This window comes from Heterodontus francisci, unplaced genomic scaffold (genome assembly GCF_036365525.1).
Source record: "Heterodontus francisci isolate sHetFra1 unplaced genomic scaffold, sHetFra1.hap1 HAP1_SCAFFOLD_66, whole genome shotgun sequence".
Taxonomy (NCBI): Eukaryota; Metazoa; Chordata; class Chondrichthyes; order Heterodontiformes; family Heterodontidae; genus Heterodontus; species Heterodontus francisci.
Window position 1 is genome coordinate 9,480,047 of NW_027140986.1, and position 20,893 is coordinate 9,500,939.

The following is a 20,893-nucleotide window of genomic DNA, read 5'->3' on the forward strand; positions in this document are numbered from 1 at the left end:
GGCTGTCAGTCACGCCCTCAGGGTAATTCAAACCAACACGGAACTTCCTCACCACAAAGTAAAAATCTGCAATAATTGCAATTTATGTGAAGGAGAGGCAGAAGGAGGTGGACATGCTTTTGTTGGTAGATTTGCCTTGTAGATTTTTGGGGGTTTGTTGAATGTCAAGTTAGTAAGTGTAGAACTGATCCATCCTGATATTGTGAGAAATGGAACATGCAATCACGTAAATATTTGGGAACAAAATGTAAAATTAGGATGTCAGGGAGAAATAGATCTTCCCAAGAATGGAAACGAAATTATTGAAACAGGCAAATGTTTGTATTTACAAAGGATTGAATCTGATTTACCAGAGAGTCCGTGTGCTTGATTCCTGCTTGACATGAATGTGAAATCTGTGGCAGATTTGCCTTTATGGACAACTGGAATAGACCTCGGGATTAAAGGTTTCTTGTTCCTGTGTTTAGCTAACCCAGAAGATACAATGAATTCCTAGGGCTGGAGTTGTATTACTTACTTTCCGTGGAACACCTTCAACCTGTTGTCAATCACATTCAGAACTCTGAGCCAGAGCTGTGCTGTTAACATCTTCCTCCATCACCTCCCAACTGGACCCTCAAGCTACAGATCCATATACAAGAAGGTAACGAAAGGCCTCCCATTACCCCGACCCTGCACCACCGCATTTCCCCCTGTTACTACGACGTCCCGCCATGTAGTGGGAAGGGACGGTCCATCTAATACCCCAAAGTAAGGTTTGCAAGCCCACTGGTTCGATGGATAGCAGCATAACTCTCCATAATGTGTACTCCCCTTGACAACATGTAACGAAGCATTAACGGGGAATAAAAGAGCTTGTATCAGATCCAATGACCCCTCCGCCTGTCCATATATGATACAACCCTGCGAATTGTCCTCGTTTTTAGTTTAGTTTTAGCTTAGTTTAGAGATACAGCACTGAAACAGGCCCTTCGGCCCACCGAGTCTGTGCCGACCATCAACCACCCATTTATACTAATCCTACTCGAATTTCATATCCCTGCCACATCCCCACCTGTCCCTATACTTCCCTACCACCTCCCTATACTGGGGGCAATTGCTAATGGCCAAGTTACCGATCAACCTGCAAGTCTTTGGCATGGGGGAGGAAACCAGAGCACCCGGAGGAAATCCACGCAGACACAGGTAGAACTTGCAAACTCCACACAGGCAGTACCCAGGATTGAACCCGGATCGCTGGAGCTGTGAGGCTGCGGTGCTAACCACTGCACTACTGTGCCGCCCACCTGATTATTACAATGTATCTATTCGAAATTAGCAAAGCCAATCACGAAGCTCGTGCTTGCTTCAACAAATAAATCAACGACAGTTTATACTTCCTCCATCTACCTTATAATTTGCCTCTTGCAATTATTCGGTCGAACACTGAGGCCAGGATGAGATGAAGTCTACTCTGGTTGAATGGTGGACAAATTGAACCTTTCTTCCTTCACTCACGCAAAAGCACATCACATTTTTTGCATTGTTTGCATCCGGCTTGTGCTGATAAAAGGAAGCTAAAAATAGCATCACACATTTTCCAGGAAATGGCCATGTCCAACAAGAGAGAATATAACCACCACCCCTTGATTTTCATCATCGTGGTCACTCCCCAGTTACCACATTATCAATATCATAGGCGTTACCATTGATCATAACTGGGACAGACAAATAAATGTTGTTGCTCCAAGAGAAGATCGGACGCTGGGATTTATGCAGCAAATAACTCCTCCACTGACATTTACATCGCAATCTACAAGGCATAAGTCAGGAATAATGGAATGCACTCCACTTTCCTGGATCTGTGCCACCACCAAAAACACTCAAGCGCCTCAGCAAGATCCAAGCAAATGGGTTTGCTTGATGTACATCTGATGCACCATACTAACACTTAACTGCTTCCACCACCAGCACACAGTGGCTGCTGTGTGTACCATATACAATATCACACCGCAGGAAGTTACTAAAATGTATTTGACAGCTCCTTTCAAGCATGAGACCTCGAACACCTAAAAGGATAAAGGAGGCAGATGCATGGAAACATGAACACCTGAAGGTTCCCTCCATGCCACAGACATCCTGAGTCGGAACGACATCGCCATTTCTTCATTGTCTTCATTTTCTTCATTATGGGTCAAAATCCTGTAACTTACTTTTTAATAGCACTGCGGGTGTACCTAAAGCTGATGGAGTCCAGCGTTTCAAGAAAGCGGCTCCCCACCTCGTTTCCAAGGAAAACAAAAGATGGATAACAAATCCCAGCCTCGCCAGCAATACCCACATCCAAGGAGCAAGAAGGAACACTCTTCACCTTGCTAACTCAGTCTAATGTACCGTTGTGGTACATTGGTGCCCTGCCCGGCCCTGAACTCAGCACATTCTCCACCATTTATGAATAAGCGGTCTCTCAATTAAAATCGTGATGAGGAGGAATTGCTTCTCTTGAAAGTTCCATCGCATTTGGAATTCATTTTCCCAGAAGTCAGTGGAGTCTGGGCCATTGAATATATTCAAGGCTGGTTTAGACTGACTTTTCATTTGAGAGGGAGTGAAGATTTACTGTTCTCTGACGGGAAATTGGAATTACAGCCATGGTCAGGTCAGCCATTATGGTATTGAATGCAGAACATGATCTATGGGCTGAATGGCCTACTCCCACTTTTATTCCTAAAGACTGTATCTTCATAGGTGAAAGGGAAACTGTTGCATCTCTTGCACTTGCATGCAAAGGAGCTGCGGGCAAGCATACGACAGCTTGGTTGTGATTGAAGAGTGAATACAGATATTTTGTTCGCGATTTTAGTTGGACATGGTGGAAATGGAGGAGGATGATGTGTTGAAGGTGGAGGAAGTTGGTATGGAAAGTGAGAATAAGTGAATTAATATCATGGTTCTAGAAGGTAGGGAAGCGGTGAGGACAGTCACTCGGGTGATGGAACAGATACAGCTGAGGCCTCTGCAAAATTAATGTGAGGAATGCACGGTTAATGTGAAATGAAGAGACTACAGAAGCTCTGGTATGGAAGATGGCATCGTTGGGATAAACAGAAGGATGAGGAAACTGAGAGAATGGAATCTATTATTTATGCAAAGTGGAGTTGGAGGAAGTGTGGTCAAGATAACTGTGGAAGTTGGCGGAGTATAGCAAATATTTATGCAGTATCCGTCCACTTAAAATGAGAGAGGGAATTCGTGGAAGAGAAGTGAAATGTCACAGGTGGACCGTTTTCAGGCGAAAGAGGTACAGATTTAAATTCCATTATGATTAAAGTTTCAAACTCGATGTGAAAGAAGGGTTTGACACAAAAACAATCATCGATGTATCAGATAAAGAGATTGAAAAGGGAAATAGAGGAGCTTGGACTGTGTGAGGGACAGAACGATATTGACATTCCTACCATTGTGTCCAGTTCTGGGCACCGAACTTTGAGGAACAATGTGTAGTCTTCACAGCGGGTGTAGAAAATGTTCAAAGAGAAAATCCCAGGGCTCACAGATATTTTATGCCGATAGATTAGAAAATCGGGGTTGTTCTCCTTAAAGAGGAAATTGAGAGAAAGCTTGATAGAGTTTTTCCAAACCATGGCGGTTTCAACGGAGTAGACACAGAGAAACCGTTCTCATTGGCAGAAGTGCCGAAAACCAAAGGACACAGGTTGAACGGATTGGCAATAGAATTCTTGGCGACATGAGGGAAACGTATTTCTACACAGCACGTGTTTAGGATATGAAATGAACTGCCTGAGAGTATGGTGAAGATAGATTCAATCAGAAGCGAATTGAATAAACAACTGAAGAGAAAAACAATGCAGGTCAGTGATGTGCAGCTGTGGGAGTGTGATTAGTTGAGCTGCCTGTGCAGAGAGCAGACACGGTCAAGACAGACTAAATGGCCAAGTGCTGTGTTGCAACCATTCTATGTTCCTTTTTGTTTGAATATATGAATTGTTGAACGGAATTGCACAGATAAAGAGAGCATCCAAAGGAGAGACGAACATCCCTTCGAGGCTTCCCTGACGTTAGGAACTTAATTTCTGAACAGTCATGCAGAGTGAAGGCAATCACTAAAACAACATGAGATCTAAAGCTAGGGCTCAAGATTTATGTAGGACTTCCTTTATTTCTGTTTAACACATTTTCCAGTTATGTGTATTTGCTAATTGTGATCAGATTTGTCCAGTCTTGGGGGTGGGGATGGGTGAAATTCAATTTTCGTGGAAAATACATTCCATCAAGAGGGAATTAACCCAACTGTCGTCATCTGTTTGTTCAAGATTTAAAAAAACTGTTTGAACAATGTTGCAACCTCAGTATCCCCTTGGCGATCCGGGAGGCTATAAAGTTAATGCACTGGGAATGTGTCAGCTCAGAATGTACTTTAAAGATATTACCTGCAGCACGAACAGACCGATCACTCCAAGCAGAAAATGCACCGACCAATGCAATGGGTGCGGAACATATTCTATGTGATTCTTGCTATAATTGGTGTTCCTGGTAAGGTTCTATAACCAATGAAGTTTTGTAAATCTGCGTATGAGCTGGTTTCTTCCCTTACCATGGGAATAATAATAGTACATGAGATCGAACGGTTGCAGTTACACAGACACACATTCAATAATTTAATTGCATAATTTTCCTGAATTATCTGTGCAGTTTTAATCTGTTGTCTCAATTGTTTCTAGCTCAAGGCACTGTGCATTGTAAAGTTATTGAATTGTGTGGAATGTTGTATTCTGTAGAATCAGAGCTCAAAGCAGGAATATCTCAGAGGGGAAGGATGACAGCAGTTATTTGTTAATGTAGAACTTAACTGTGTGTGCACACGAACTGGAGTGGAGCACCTGACCTCAGCGATCATGCATAACTGGGAGTCTCTGTCACTCCAGAATTGCACTGATTGTGGCTGACTAAATGATGTGGACCACGCAACACTAGGGACCATGTATCTCCTGGAGTATCTGTCATTATATTCAATGCGGGTCCCCATCTTACTCTTACTCTAAGTAGAGTTGCTGACAGCACTATCAGGTGCTGATTAATTTCTTTCCCGAGCACGGCCCTGAGAAGCCTTTGGTCATGAGTGACTGCAATAATAAATAAGCCTCTTCAATATTACGAGAAACACTGATGGCTATGACTTGTTAATAAACATGTTACCGATTCTACAGCACAGAAACTGGGCATTCGGCACAACTAGATCACAACTGTCTTCCTGCTCTGTATGAAGACATTACAGCTCATCTAATGCTATCAGCATATCCTTCCAATCCTGTCTCTCTCATGTACTAACCTCGCTTTTTCATTTTTTCTTGCATTACAACTACTCCAAGAGGTTAAATTCCACTTTCTCAGCACTCAGAGTAAACAGGTCTCTCTTGAATTCCATCGTGAATTTATTGATGACCGTCTTATTTTGAGGAAATGCAAAACTGGCCACCAGCAAAGGTGGAAATATCAGATCTGCGTTTTCCCTCTCTAATCCCTGTATACTTTTGAAGGCCTCTATTAGTTCAACACGCATCATTCTCTTCACGACAGAATAGAGCCACAGCATATCCTAATAACTATAATCTCTCAGTTATGGTATTATGTTTGTGAAGAATACGTGCACCTGCTGGTTACCCTGGATATTGTTCATCATGTGTAGTCCAGAAGAGTACACATTATTTCTGTGTTCAATAACCATTTTTATAATAGGTTATTATAAAACTTTTCTTTTAACGATGTTCCTGTAGAGATGAAAGCCCATGCTGTGATCACATTTGCATTGACTCAGTAAATTCCCTTTTCAAAATAACTCATTTATACATCAGAGGGAGTGGTCCAAGACGTATGTGTGCCTCCAATCCGAGGGACTGTTTCGAGTCAGGGAGGGATTTCTTCGACCCCAGGGAGTGATTCGAGTCCGGGATGGGTTCCTACAGTGGCAGTGGTTGGAGACCGGGTGCAGGTCTCCAATCTACCCTTTTTTAGCTCCTCATTGCGATGTTTAACTTGCTGGCCAGCGTTCGGTGAGCGGGGTGCCGGACCTACCCGTCCAGGATTTGTTAAATCTGGAAGTGCTGAGGTTGGAGGAAGGTTGGGGTCATGGACCTGATCCCAATCCACACAGTTGTGGTGCTGAAATCCTTCCTGGGTTGAGAAGCGGAGAATATTTTTCAGTAATTTACAACCACTTTTCCCTTCTCTCCTTTACAGTTAATTTAGTGTCAATTGTGATCCTGTCCAAGGGAAATTGCGGACTCTCCAGTTGCACCACCCGCTACCTGGTGGCCATGTCAACGGCAGATCTACTGGTTATTATCACTGATATCATACTCCGGAAAATGAATGATTATTATTTCCCATTAAATTTCCTGGACCTCACCTCTGTGTGTCGCACTCGTTATTTCCTGATCCGTGCAGCCATCGACTGTTCCGTCTGGTTCACCATCGCTTTCACATTTGATCGTTTTGTCGCCATTTGTTGCCAGAAGCTGAAATCAAAATATTGCACCAGGAAAACTGCCACTGTGGTTCTATCAACAACCAGCATTCTGCTCTGTCTAAAAAATATTCCCACCTACTTTAGATATAAACCTAGACGGGTAATCGACAATGTAGAATGGCGCTGCTCGAATAAGCCAAGCTATTTTACTGACCCTCGATGGATTGTATTTGCAATGTTTGAAAAAGCTTTAACACCATTACTGCCATTCATGTTAATTCTGTTGCTGAACGTTCTGACGTTCAGACACATTTTAGTGACCAGTCGAGTTCGTCAGAGACTGAGGGGTCAGAGCAAGAAAGATAATCACAATGACTGTGAAATGGAGAGAAGAAGGAAGTCTTTGATTTTACTCTTCACCATATCTGGCAGTTTCATATTTTTGTGGTTGCTGTATATGTTATATATTTTTCGTATTGGTGATTTCTTAGATGATGAATCTTACTATATTTTTGGAAAGCTTGCATTTCTGCTGCGGAATTTAAGTTGCTGTACAAACACATTTATTTATGTGGTCACTCAGTCCGATTTCAGAGAGCAGTTAAAGAGCACGGTGAAATATGCAGTTACATCAATTATTAAATTAATTAATAAACAAAACAACTGAGACCAGCTTAAACATCCAGTGGTTAATGGACGAGAGGTAACCGCTGGAGGTCCAGAAGAGAATGGCCTGTTGGAGTAAAGACAAACAATAGAGCCGTCAGTGACGGGAAGAGGGGGTCGAGAGCAAGAGGATCGGATGTAAATTAGCAGAAATCAAAAAAGATAACGGGCAGTGAGCAAAGGGAAAGAGATGACCTTCGTAAAGGGGTCAGAAGGAGAGTGATTACGCTCCCTAAAGAAACTGCTGTGAAAGAGGCTTGAACTGGATATGACACCTTTCATTAAACAGGAACCAAGTAGTTGTAATAAGTATGCTAACTGACTTGATCAATTAAATATATCTGCAGAAGAAAACATTTATATTTAAACGCATAATTTTTCCTGATATTTCACTAGACACATTTATTATTAATTGCTTTGCCACCCTGGAAATTTTGAGGTGAATTGTTTACGATAGTTGACATTGTTGATGAGAAGATGAAACGTTGCTTGTCCAACTGCTTTGTATCTACATGGATGAAATATTTGTTCACACAATGAAATGTTAACTCTCGGAGCCTAGGAAATAAGAGATGGACATGCTTTTAGCATACACCACTCTATTTACAGAGGTGCAGTGACAGCAGATGAAACTCACGTTAAATTAATGGAAGAGGTAATTCAAAGGATTTCATAATAAGGAATCGGAATCCCAAAAGTTGGAAACTCAGAGTCTTTGCTCGCACTGTTTACAATGGTGTCTTTGGTGTAATTATTCTGAAACACAGTTCAACGTAATGTCAATTCAGAGACAGGAGAACAAAGGGACCGCCTGTGCTGACAACATTCAAGAAATCCTGGCCTTGAAGGATAAGAAACTTCCATGTTGTCTTCAGTGCTTTTTTTGTTAAGTATTTATAACATCTTGTTTCATAAATTATACTGGATTCATAAGTAGCCATTATTTGTAACTTGTTAGGTCAGGCACAACTGAGGACCCCAGTGTAATAAATTGAAAATTCAGAACTGAGAATTTTTAAATAAAAGTGTTTTAAGCCTCAAAACCCCAAATCATACAATGGTGCAACTTGGGGCCAGACGTTGAAAAAGGCTAAAACGAAATGACTGGTTGTGAATTTGAGTGGAATCTTGCTCTGATTAGTCTGACCAGCTTTATTCATTCAAGGAAGGGAATCCATAAGAGGAACAACCAGACATAGATCCGCAAGACCAGGGAGTAAGACGCCATTTGAATTACGAGGTAAAAGATTGGTCAAAAACATAGAACGAATATCAGCAGAAAAGAGGAATAACTTAGCATTTTAAGCTTGCAAGAACCATCGAATCATAGAAACAGAGAATGTTTAAGGCACAGAAAGAGGCCATATTGACCCATCGTGTCTGTGCCAGCCGAAAAATGATCCACCTATTCCAATCCCACTTTCCAGCATTTGGTTCTTCGACCTGCAGATTATGGTAGCCGAGGTACATATCCAGACGCCTTTTCAATGAGTTGAGAGTTTCTGCCTCAACTACCCTTTCATGCAGTGAGTTCCAGATCTGTACCAACCTCTGGGTGAAAAATGTTTTTCCTCATCTCCCCTTTATTTTTCTAGTAATCTAATGCCCCCTCGTCACTGACCTCCCTGCTAAGACGAATATATCGCTCACCTACACTCTATTCAGGCTCCTACTGATTTTGTACATTTCATTCAAATATCCACTCAGCCTTTACTGTTCCAAGGTGAATAACCACAGCCTATCCAATTTTTCCTCCTACCTGAATTTTTCCAGTTCTGGCAACATCCTCGTAAATATCCTCTGTACCCTCTCCAGTGCAATTACATCCTTTCTGTAATGACGTGACCAGAACTGCACACAGTACTCAAGTTGTGGCCTAATCAAAGAGTTATGCAGTTCCAGCATAACCTCCCTGTTCTTATATTCTATACCACAACTAATAGAGGAAAGGATTCCATATGCCTTCTGAACCACATTATTGATCTGTCCTGCTACCTTCTGGGATCTGTAGACTTTGACTCCAAGATCCCTCACTTTCTCTGCACTTCTCAGTATTTTCTCATTTATCGTGTACTCCTTTGTCGAGTTTCACCTCCCAAAAAGCATCACCTCTCATTTCTCTGGTTGGAATTCCATTTGTCACTTGTATGCTCATCTGACCATACCATAAATATCTTCCTACAGCCTATCCACCAAACAGCCAATCTTCGTCTGGTCTGCAAACTTCTGGATCATGCCCCCGACATTTATGTCTAAATCGTTAAGATATACCATATAAAGTAGGGCCCCAGTGCTGAGCCCCACGGAATACCACTGGAAACAGCCCTCCAGTCATCAAGACACCCGTCAACAATTACCCTTCGTTTCCTGCCACAAAGTCAATTTTGTATCCACCTCGGATTTTGTGATAATTACTTAAGGGCATTTAAGTGGTCATTGGATCGACATATGGATGAAAATGGAATAGTGTAGGTCAGATGGTTTCACAGGTCGGCGCAACATCGAGGGCCGAAGGGCCTGCACTGCGCTGTAATGTTCTAATTCTAATTCTAATTACTGTTTCTGAATTACCACATATTTCTGGACGGAATTAGAATTAGAATTAGAACATTACAGCGCAGTACAGGCCCTTCGGCCCTCGATGTTGCGCCGACCTGTGAAACCATCTGACCTACACTATTCCATTTTCATCCATATGTCTATCCAATGACCACTTAAATGCCCTTAAAGTTGGCGAATCTACTACTGCTGCAGGCAGGGCGTTCCACGCCCTTACTACTCTCTAAGTAAAGAAACTACCTCCCACATCTGTCCTATATCTATCACCCCTCAACCTGAAGCTATGTCCCCTCGTGTTTGCCATCACCATCCGAGGAAAAAGACGCTCACTGTCCACCCTATCTAACCCTCTGATTATCTTATATGTCTCTATTAATTCACCTCTCCTCCTCCTTCTCTCCAACGAAAACAACCTCAAGTCCCTCAGCCTTTCCTCGTAAGACCTTCCCTCCATACCAGGCAACATCCTAGTAAATCTCCTCTGCACCCTTTCCATAGCTTCCACATCCTTCCTATAATGCGGTGACCAGAACTGCACGCAATATTCCAGGTGCGGTCTCACCAGAGTTTTGTACAACTGCAGCATGACCTCGTGGCTCCGAAACTCGATCCCCCTACTAATAAAAGCTAACACACCATATGCCGTCTTAACAGCCCTATTAACCTGGGTAGCAACCTTCAGGGATTTATGCACCTGGACACCAAGATCTCTCTGTTCATCTACACTACCAAGAATCTTCCCATTGGCCCAGTACTCTGCATTCCTGTTACTCCTTCCAAAGTGAATCACCTCACACTTTTCCGCATTAAACTCCATTTGCCATCTCTCAGCCCAGCTCTGCAGCCTATCTATGTCCCTCTGTACCCTATAACATCCTTCGGCACTATCTACAACTCCACCGACCTTAGTGTCATCTGCAAATTTACTATCCCACCCTTCTACACCCTCTTCCTGGTCATTTATAAAAATGACAAACAGCAGTGGCCCCAAAACAGATCCTTGCGGTACACCACTAGTAACTAAACTCCAGGATGAACATTTGCAATCAACCACCACCCTCTGTCTTCTTTCAGCTAGCCAATTTCTGATCCAAAGTTCGAAATGAAGTCATCTGGCTCCAAGCCGAATTGACCTTGTGTTCTTTATTTCTCTAAATATGTGGACCGTATGATCACAGAGATCAATCAACTTCAGCAGCTTCAGACTTTTGCTACATTTATGACAGCATGGTAATATTTTGATCTGAAGGCTTCGCCTTCTTTTTTTAAAAAAAGTCATGAATTGGCGTTAATTTATTCCTACATTTGTTTCTATTTGTTATCTTTCTCGAGAAAGCCTTTGTAATTATTTGCAGTCAGCTTCCATAACAACTGCAGACATTACTGTCTCCGATAAATTAATCTGAAACCACGAAACATGGAAATAAATGTTCATGACTTTTAAATCAATAATAAATACATTAATATAGTCGCTATTCCAAGCACTCAAAAGGAAATCTACCTGAGTTTAAAGGGATATAAACATACGTCAATTTCAAAAAAAGGTTCAAGGGAATACCGTCCAGGGGGTTGCTGAGTTTTGAAGGAATTTTTTTTTTTGAAGATTAATAAATGAAAGATATTATCAACTGACAACACCATTATTTGAATTTGGGAAACAGATGAAAAACAAATCAGCATAATTCGATGCATTTCCTATCAACAGGAAAGGGGTATCTGAGGTAAATAATAAGCCAGCGTGCATAATCTGTTGTTTTCATCGTATGTACATACATGATAATAGTTTGGAATTAACAGCACTCCTGTGAAAGGATAGTGACTGTCATCGAGTGAGGTGATCAGCAGATCGGGTGTCAGTCTTCAATCTGAGGAGTGTCAATGAAGTTTTAACAGATAATAACATTCTTCATCATCAGTAGTCATTTGGGGTTATGATATTTTAGAAGGTAAGAAAATGTAAAATTTGTGCCGATCGCACCACTCATGAGCTTGACAATAGAAAGAGTGGTCAACAACAATAATGATATTCAGGAGGAGGCAGATTTTGTCCTGTGGGGAATTGGAGATTCTTGGAATGGTGTTTTAAAATGACTAACGTTATTTAATCCTCATAATAAATAATAAGTGGACTCATTAAGAAAGGGATGAGTCAATGTCATACTTTGTGAATGATAATATGATTAGTAAATAGTTTGCAACTTTTCCTTGGATTCACAATTAAACATTTATCTACAATATAAATGTGCGAAGATGCAGTAAAATCAGTTGAGCTACATTTATCTTTAAATAGGCAACTATTGTGTAGCAACTTGCAATAAATGATTTGAGTTATAAGAGAATCCAGTTTCTGTTTTAACCTAAATGATATCAAGAAAATGGGGGAGAAATTATTTCAGGATGACTGCTGGGATTTAGAAGTGCAACAACAGCTGAGACAAAGACAAAGAAATGATTATTGGAGGAATCAAATGAATAGACAAACAAAACATGGTAAGGCCTGGAATCAAATGGAATGTTGATTCTTGAAAAAAAAGAAGCATTTCAAGTGTTGTATAGGATAATAAAGTTTCTTCAACGCTCATCAGTTGGTGAGTAACAGTTGTTAGAGAATTAATGCAAATAGCTGGGTTGGTAACGAGAGGTAAAGGGTAAGGTCTACAGTTTTCTTTTAATATAACAGGTAGTTTTTGGGGGGAATCAATGTCCCTAGTGTAAATAATCTAATTGTTGGGTAATTTAAGGGTATAAATTAAGGGTAAGTCGTGGAAGGGCAGCTCGGCAATCTATATTGCTCCTCCTGTGCAATGTGGGAAATCAGGAACACTTCCAATGTCCAGGGCGAACACGTGTGCAGGAAGTTTCTCCAGCTGAAGCTACTCGAAATCCGCGTTTCGGATCTGGAGCAGCGGCTGGGGACGCTGTGGACTGTCCGTGAGGCTGAGATCATCGTGGGTAGCACGTACAGGGAGGTGGTCACACTGCAGTTAAAGACTGCTCATGCACAAAGAGAATGGGTGACTGCCAGACAGAGTAGAGGAACTAGGCAGGTAGTGTAGGAGTCCCCTTGGTCCATCTCCATATCTAACAGATGTTCAGCTTTGGATACTGTTGGGGGAGATAGCTTCTCAGGGGAACGCAGCAACAGCCAAGTCTGTAGCACCACGGGTGGCTCAGCTGCACAGGAGGGGAGGAAAAGGAGTGGGAGAACTATAGTGAAAGGGGATTCTATCGTAAGGGGTACAGACAGACGTTAATGTGGCCGCAAACGCGACTCCAGGATGGTATGTGCCTGCCTGATGCGAGCATCAAGGACGTCAAGGAACGGCTGCAGGACATTCTGAAGGGGGAGGGTGAACAGCCGGAGGTTGTTGTACACATTGGTACCAACGGCATAGGTAGAAAGAGGAATGAGATCCCGCAACAAGTATTTAGGGTGCTTGGTAGCAAGTTAAAAAGCAGGACCTCAAACGTTCTAATCTCTGGATTACTCCCAGTGCCACGTGCAAGTGAGCATAGGAATAGGAGGATAGAGCAGATTAACGCGTGGCTGAAGAGATTTTGCAAGAGGGAGGGCTTTAGTTTCCTGGTTCACTGGGTCTGTTTCTGGCAAAGGTGGGACCTGTCCAAGATGGACATATTACACCTGAACCGGAATGGGACCAACATCCTTGCTGGGAGGCTTGCTAGTGTTGTTGGGTGGTGGTTAAAGTAATTTGGCAGGTGGATGGGATACAGAGTGGAGGTGCAGTAGGTGGTAATTTCTCCACATCTCTGTCCTCAATGATTGGCCCCTTATCCTGATACTGCCCTCGCATTCTAGATTCCACGACCAGTGGATCAATCTCTCAGCATTTACCCTATCAAGCCCTTTCAGCATCTTGTCTCTCTCAATTAGATCACCTGTCATGCTTCTAAACTCCAGAGAATATAGGTCCAATGTACTCAGCCTCGCAACAGAGGACAACCCCCTCGTCCCAGGAACCATTTTAGTAAATCTTCACTGAACGCCTCCAGTGCAACTATATCCCTTGTCAAATGTGGAGACCAAAACGGCACGCAGTATTCGAGGTGCAGTCTTCCTTGTACAATTTTAGCAAGTTTTCGAAATTACTTACTCCAATCCCCTTATAATTCAGGCCAACAAGACATTTGCCTTCTTCATACCTTGCTGCACTGCATCTGCATGTTAACTGTGTGTGTTTCCTCTAGAAGTGCCCTCATGCCTCTCGGATCATCAACACTTACCAGTTTCACACTTTAAAAATAAAAATAAAAACATCTGCTTTTCTATTTTACGACAAAGTGAACAACTTCACACTTCCCTACATTATGTTTCATTTGCCATCTTGTTGCCCACTCATTGATCTTGTCCGTATCTCTTTCGAGCTCTCTATCTCCTTCCCTCAGCTTACCTTGTACCGATCTTTATGTCATCAACTAACTTGGATACATTGTTCTCTGTCTCTTCATCCAACTCATTAATATGGAGTGCAAATAGCTGAGGCTACAGCATTAATGCTTGCGGCAGAACACTATTCACTGCCTGCCAACTTGAAAATGCCCCATTTATTCCCACTCTCTGCTTCCTGTCTGTTAACTAGTCCTCCATCTACGCTAATATATTACCCACAACACCATGCGCCCGTATCTTGCCTATTGATCTTTTGTGTGGCACCTTATTGAATGACTTTTGGAAATCCGGGTATACTACATCAACAGGTTTCCCTTTATCTACCCTATTAGTTACATCCTCTGAAAACTCAGATTTTTTTCGAAACAGGATTTCCCCTCAGTTTTACCATGCTGACATTTTTCTAATCATGCTGTGCTTTCCCAAGTGCAATGATAAGGTTTATTTAACAATAGTTTCTAGCATCTTCCCAACGACTGTTTTTCCCTGTCTTCTCTTCACCTTCATTCATGAAAAGCGGTGTAATATGTGCCAACTTCCAATATGATGGGACCATTCCAGAATCTAAGTAATTCTGGAAAATCATAGCCTGCGCATACCTTATCTCTGCAGCTATCTCTTTTTGAACACTAGGGTGTAGGCCATCTGGTCTCGGAGACATGTCACATTTTAGTACCTCAAGTTTCTCCAATTTCTCCATGTTTCTCGGATGATATCAACTTTCTTAATTTCCTCACTCTTATTAGCCGTTAGGTTACTGCCTATTTCTGGTATGGAACCTGTGTCCTCTACTGTGAAGGCAGATACAAAATATTTGTTCAAAGGCTCTGCCCTTTCCTCATTCTCCATGATGATTGCTCCTTTCTCAGCCTCTAAGGGAACAACGTCCACTTTAGCTGCTCTCTTCCTTTTTATGTACTTATAAAAGCTCTTACAATATGTTTTATATTACTGGCTGCTTTGCTCTCACGTTCATTTTTTTTCTTGTTTTATCAACTTTTTGATGGTCCGTTGCTGATTTGTAAAACACTCCTAATCCTCAGACGTGCTACTATTTTTGTAATAGGGTAATCCTCTTATTTTAATCTCATACTCCCTTTAACTTCCTGAGTAAGTCAAGGATGAGCTACTCTTGACGAGTTTTTGTTCTTTTAACGGAATGCACTTTTGTTGAAGCCTGCGAATTGTTTCTTTAAATGTTTCTCACTGTTCATTTACCACCATACGTACCTTCCAGTCCATTTACCCAATTACCTGTGGCCAGTTCTCCTCTCACCCATCGATATTGGCTTTGTTTCAGTTTAAATTTGTTTTTGATTGAATTGTGTCACTTTCAAACTGAACATGAAATTAAATGGTATTGTGATCGTTATTTCCCAGTGGATCTTTTACTATGACATTAGGTATTAACCCGTTCATTGCACAATACGAGATCTAATATACATCCTTCCCCAATTTATTCTACAACGCATTTCTCCAAGAAACTGTCATGAAAACATTGTACAAACTCATCTTCTACACCATTGCTGCTAATTTCACTGTCCCTGCCTATATGCATATTAAGATCCCCCACAATTCATACATCACCTTTTTTACACGTTCCAATAATTTCCCATTTAATGTTCTGTACAAGAATATAACTACTGTTTGTAAACTACTGCTGCCAGTGTTTTTTTCTGACTCCTGCTGTTCCTAATTTGCACCCAAACTGATTCTGCATCATGATCTTCTGAGACCAGATCTCTTCTTATTAATGTCCTTATGTCATCCTTTCCTATCAGGGCTACTCCTCCTCCTTGGGTTTTCCGTCTGTCTCTCCGAAATATTGTTCACCCTGGAATATTCGTTTCCCAACTTGATCTCATTGTAACCATATGTCACTAAAGTCAATTTGATCTAGATAATATACCTCTATTCGTGACAGTAGTTCATCTATATTATTAGGGATGCTTCATGCATTCACATAAAGGCACTTTAATTTATTTATTTACCTCCATTGTCTGCAATGTCGGTATTTGCCAATATACATATTTTGCTAAACTCTCCGTCCCTTGTTACCCCATTCTGTTGGCATTTACCCACATCACTAACCTGCTCTGATACCCTGACCTCTCTATTTGAATTTCTATATTTGCCTTTACCCAAACGCGCATGCACCTTCTGTTATTTTAAAGCCCTGTCCACATCCCTAGTTTTTGCCACCGGCACTGGTTCCACCTCGGTTCCAGTGAACCCATCGCAACGGAATATCTCCATCTTCCCTGATTACTGAAGCCAGTGCACCAAGAATCGTAACCCCTTCTTCTCATACCACGAATTCCCCGTTTCACTGCAGTTACTGCCCGCTCTCACCATCCCCATCTGCTGGTGTCCCTGTCTCACTACAGTTACTATCTCCCCTCATCATCTCCATTTGCTGTTGTCCCTCTCTTACAGCAGTTACTGCCCTGTCTAACAATCTCCATCTCTAAACTTAACTTTAAGACTACATCTAACAGTTGCACTTTTTTCCTATTCATTCATGGAATGTGGGCGTCGCTGGCTAGTCCAGCATTTATTGCCAATTACTAAGTTCGGTTGCGAAAGTGGTGGGAGGCTGGCTTCTTGAACCATGGCAGTCCGTGCGTGGTCGGTACACCCACAGTGCTGTTAGGAACGGAGTTCCAAGATTTTGACCCAGCGATAGTGAAGGAACGGCGATATAGTTCCAAGTCAGGATGGTGTGTGTCTTGAAGGGTAAGTTGCAGGTGGTGGTGTTCCAAGTATCTGCTGCCCTTGTCCAAGATGGTAAAGGTTGCGGGTTTGGAAGGTGTTGTCTAAGGAGCCTTGGGGCATTGCTGCAGCGCATCTTGTAGATGATACACACTACTGCCACTTTGATTCGGTCATGGGAGGAGTGAATGATTGTAGATGGGGTGCCAATCAAGTGTCCTGCTTGGACCTGGATGGTGCCGAGTTTCTTGCGTGTTGTTGGAGCTCTACCCATCCAAGCAAGTGAAGCGTATTCCATCAAACTCCTGGATTGTGCCTTGCAATTGCTTGACACGCTTTGCAGAGTCAGGAGGTGAGTTACTCGATGCAGGATTTGTAGCCTTCGACCCGCTCTTGTAGCCACAGTATAGCTGCTCCAGTTCAGTTTCTGGTCAATGGTAACCCCCCGGACGTTGATAGTGGGGGACACAGCGATCGTGATACCATTGAATGTCGAGGGAGATGGTTAGATTCTTTCTTGTTGGAGATGGTCATTGCATGTCACTTGTGTGGCGTCAATGTTACTTGCAACTTATAAGCCCAAGCCTAGAGATTGTCCGAGTCTTGCTGCATTTCTACATGGACAGCTTCAGTATCTGAGGAGTCGCGAATGGTGCTGAGCTTTGTGCAATCATCAATGAACTTCGTCACTTCTGACCTTATGATTAAAGGAAGGTCATTGATGAAGCAGCTGTAGATGGTTAGGCTCAGGTCACTACCCTGAGGACCCCTGCAGTGATATCCTGGAGCTGAGATGATTAAACTTCAACAACCACAACCATCCTCCTCTGAACTAGGTATGACTCTAACCAGCGGAGAGTTTTCCCCCTTATTCCCAGTTACGCCAGCCTTGACAGGGCTCCTTGATCCCATACTCGTTCAAATGCTGCCTTGATGTCAAGGTCAATCACTCACCTCACTTTCTGAGTTCAGCTCTTTTGTCCATATTGGTACCAAGGCTGTAATGAGGTCAGGAGCTGAGTGGCCCTGGCAGATCCCAAACTAAGCGTCATTGAGCAGGTTATTGCTAAGCAAGTGCCACTTGATCGCACTGTCGATGACACCTTCCATCGCTTAACTGATGATTGAGAGTAGACTGATAGGGCAGCAACTGGCCAGGTTTGACTTGTCCTGCTTTTTGTGTACGTGACATACCTGGGAAAGTGTCCACATTGCCGGCTAAATGCTAATGCTGTAGCAGTACTGTAACAGCTTGGCTAGGTGCCTGGCAAGTTCTGGAGCACCGGTCTTCAGTACTATGCCAGAATGCTGTCAGGGCCCATAGCCTTTCTTCAGTCATTTCTTGATATCAAGTGGAGTGAATCAAATTGGCTGAAGATTCGTTTCTGTGATGCTGGGGACTTCAAGCGGAGGCCAAAATGGATGATGCCTCCTGCCCCTTCTGTCAGTTATTTAATTGTCCACCACTACTCAAACCTGGATGTGGCATGAATGCAGACCTTAGATATTATCCGTTGGTTATGGGATCACTTCCGCTATCTATCAAATGCTGCTTACGCTGTTTGGCACGCAAGTAGTCCTGTGTTGCTGCTTCAGCAAGTTGACACCTGAATTTGAGATATTCCTGGTGCTACTCCTGACATGCACTCCTGCACTCTTCATTGAACCAGGGTTGGTCTCCCGGCTTCATGGTCATGGTAGAGTGGGGAAATGCCGGGACATGAGGTTACAGATTGTGCTTGAGTACAGTCCTGCAGCTGCTGATGGCCCACAGCAGCTCCTGGATGCCAAGCTTTGCATTGCCAGATCTGTGCGATATCTATCCCATTTTACATGGTGGTAGTGCCACATAACACGATGGAGGGTATCCTCAATGTGAATATGGGACTTTGTCTTCATAAGGACTGAGCGGTGGTCACTCCTGCCATTTCTGCCATGCATCTGCGGCAGGCAAATTGGTGATGATGAAGTCAAGTATATATTCTCTCTTGTTGGTTCGCTTACCACATGCTGCAAACATTTTCTATCAACTATGTCCTTTGGGACTACGCCAGCTCAGTCAGTACTGGTGCTACCGAGCCACTCTTGGTAAGGGGGATTGAAATCCCCCACCCAGAGTACATTCAGCGCCCTTGCTACTCAATGATTCCTCTAAGCGCTGTTCAACATTGAGGATTACTGAATCATCAGTTCAGGAGGGCGGCAGGTGGTAATGCGCAGGAGGTATTTTTGCCCATGTTTGACCTGATGCCTTGAGACTTCATGGGGTCTGGCGTCGATGTTGAGGACTCATCAAGGCAGCTCCCTCCCGATTGTACATCACTGTGCCGCCAACTCTGCTGGGGCTGTCCTGCCGGTGGAACAGGGCATACCCGGGGATGCAGTGACTGGGGCTTTGCCTATAAGGTGTGATTGTAACCATAACCAAAAACTAACTGTAAACCTAACCCTAACCCTATCTGTGGCACAATTGTTAACCCTATATGTCGCCCAATATCCTTCCTAACACTAAATCAAACGACAGCAATACTAATCATGTGTCAATCCTTGCATCAGCTCTAACCCTAAAGCTAACTGTTACTCTAACCATAAATTTGTCCTCATACTAAGTGTAACCATAACAGTAACTCTAAAACCACACCTTGGTTTAACAGGATCCAAAACATTCACCCAACCAGTACAGCTAACCCGAAAACTGATTCTAATGCTAACGGTAAATATAAACCTAAACATAGCTGCAACTGAAATGCTAACCCTAACTGTATTCTTAATCCTAACGCATAATATATCTCAAGTCCAAACTTTTACACTAAACCGAAACTTAACCTGAACCCTAAGCCTAACTTTGAAGCAAAGCCTAATGCCAATATGAGCTGTAACCTTAACCCTAACTCTAACTCTAACTGCAACCCTAACCAAAAATGCAAACCTAAACCAAACTCAGGCCCTTATCATAACTATAACTGCAACTCGAACCATAACCTAAGCCTCACCCGAGGACTCATCCTAACCCTAACTGTAACCATAAACCTTACCCTAAGAAAAACACCAATATCAATTCCTTTCCTAAACCGAGCCCGAGCTGTAACCTTGACCCTAACTCTAAACCTAAATGCAACCCTAACGATAAATCTTACTCTAAATTTATCTGTATCCAAAAATCTTACCCTAAACATAAACCTAGCAGTGACCCTAACTGCAAGCATAACACTAATCCTAACCCTAATCTCAACCTAACTCTCGTTCCAAATGCCAATTTCCAAACTGGCTGGAATGGAATGTAATGCTAAATCAGGTCTGGTGAAAGCTGACTCTAAGCTAAACATTGACCCTTCACTCACTCCTGAAGTTCTGGGAACTAGGGCCATGAATATCCTTGAGCCACAACTTTAGCTCTTATTTACCCTGTGCCAATTTGCTCGTGGTTCAGACGTAATTCAGAAATCATTACGTTCAGTCATCTTCAGCACAGGAGTACATTCGGACTATAGAGTTCATGACGGCATTCTAAGGAGCAATCGAGGTGGTCCTATTCCCCCGCTCAATCTCCGTAGTTCCTGCAAGTGTAGTTCCTTCAAGTGGCCATCCAATTTCCTTTAGATGTGATTGTCTCTGTTTCCAATCCACTGTGATCAATGAGTTCCAGGGCATTACCATGCACTGCCTAAAAAAAGGGTTCATCCTCATATCCCCCTACATCTCTTGTGCAAAACCTTCAATCTCTATTCCCCCTACTACTTTCATCATTAGTCAATGGGAACCAATTTTCCATGTCTAACTTATCTGAGCCTGTCATAATCCTGTACAGCGCTATTTGATCTCCGCTCAAACTCTTTTGCCCTCAGGAGAACAAAACCAGCTTCCCAAACCTTATCATGCAAGGAGAACCCCCATCCCTGGAACCATTCCTGTAAATCTCTTCTGCACCCTCTCAAGGAATTTCACATCCTTCCTAAAGTGTGGTGACCAGAACTGCATGCAAGACTCCAGTTGGGGGCGAACCAGAGCTTTGTAGATGTGCGTTTTCAGTTGAACCCTAGCTGATCATACGCCCACGGAAGGAAATCTTTCTTCGTGTC

General features: G+C 42.7%; 1 protein-coding gene across 1 annotated transcript; it reads left to right on the top strand.

The window, feature by feature from the left end:
* Positions 1 to 4,466: 4,466 nt before the first annotated feature.
* LOC137361655 (probable G-protein coupled receptor 139) lies at positions 4,467 to 7,133 on the top strand. Its single transcript, XM_068026364.1, has 2 exons — positions 4,467 to 4,533; positions 6,238 to 7,133. The coding sequence occupies exons 1-2, from the start codon at positions 4,467 to 4,469 to the stop codon at positions 7,131 to 7,133; spliced, it is 963 nt and encodes a 320-aa protein (XP_067882465.1).
* Positions 7,134 to 20,893: the final 13,760 nt, after the last annotated feature.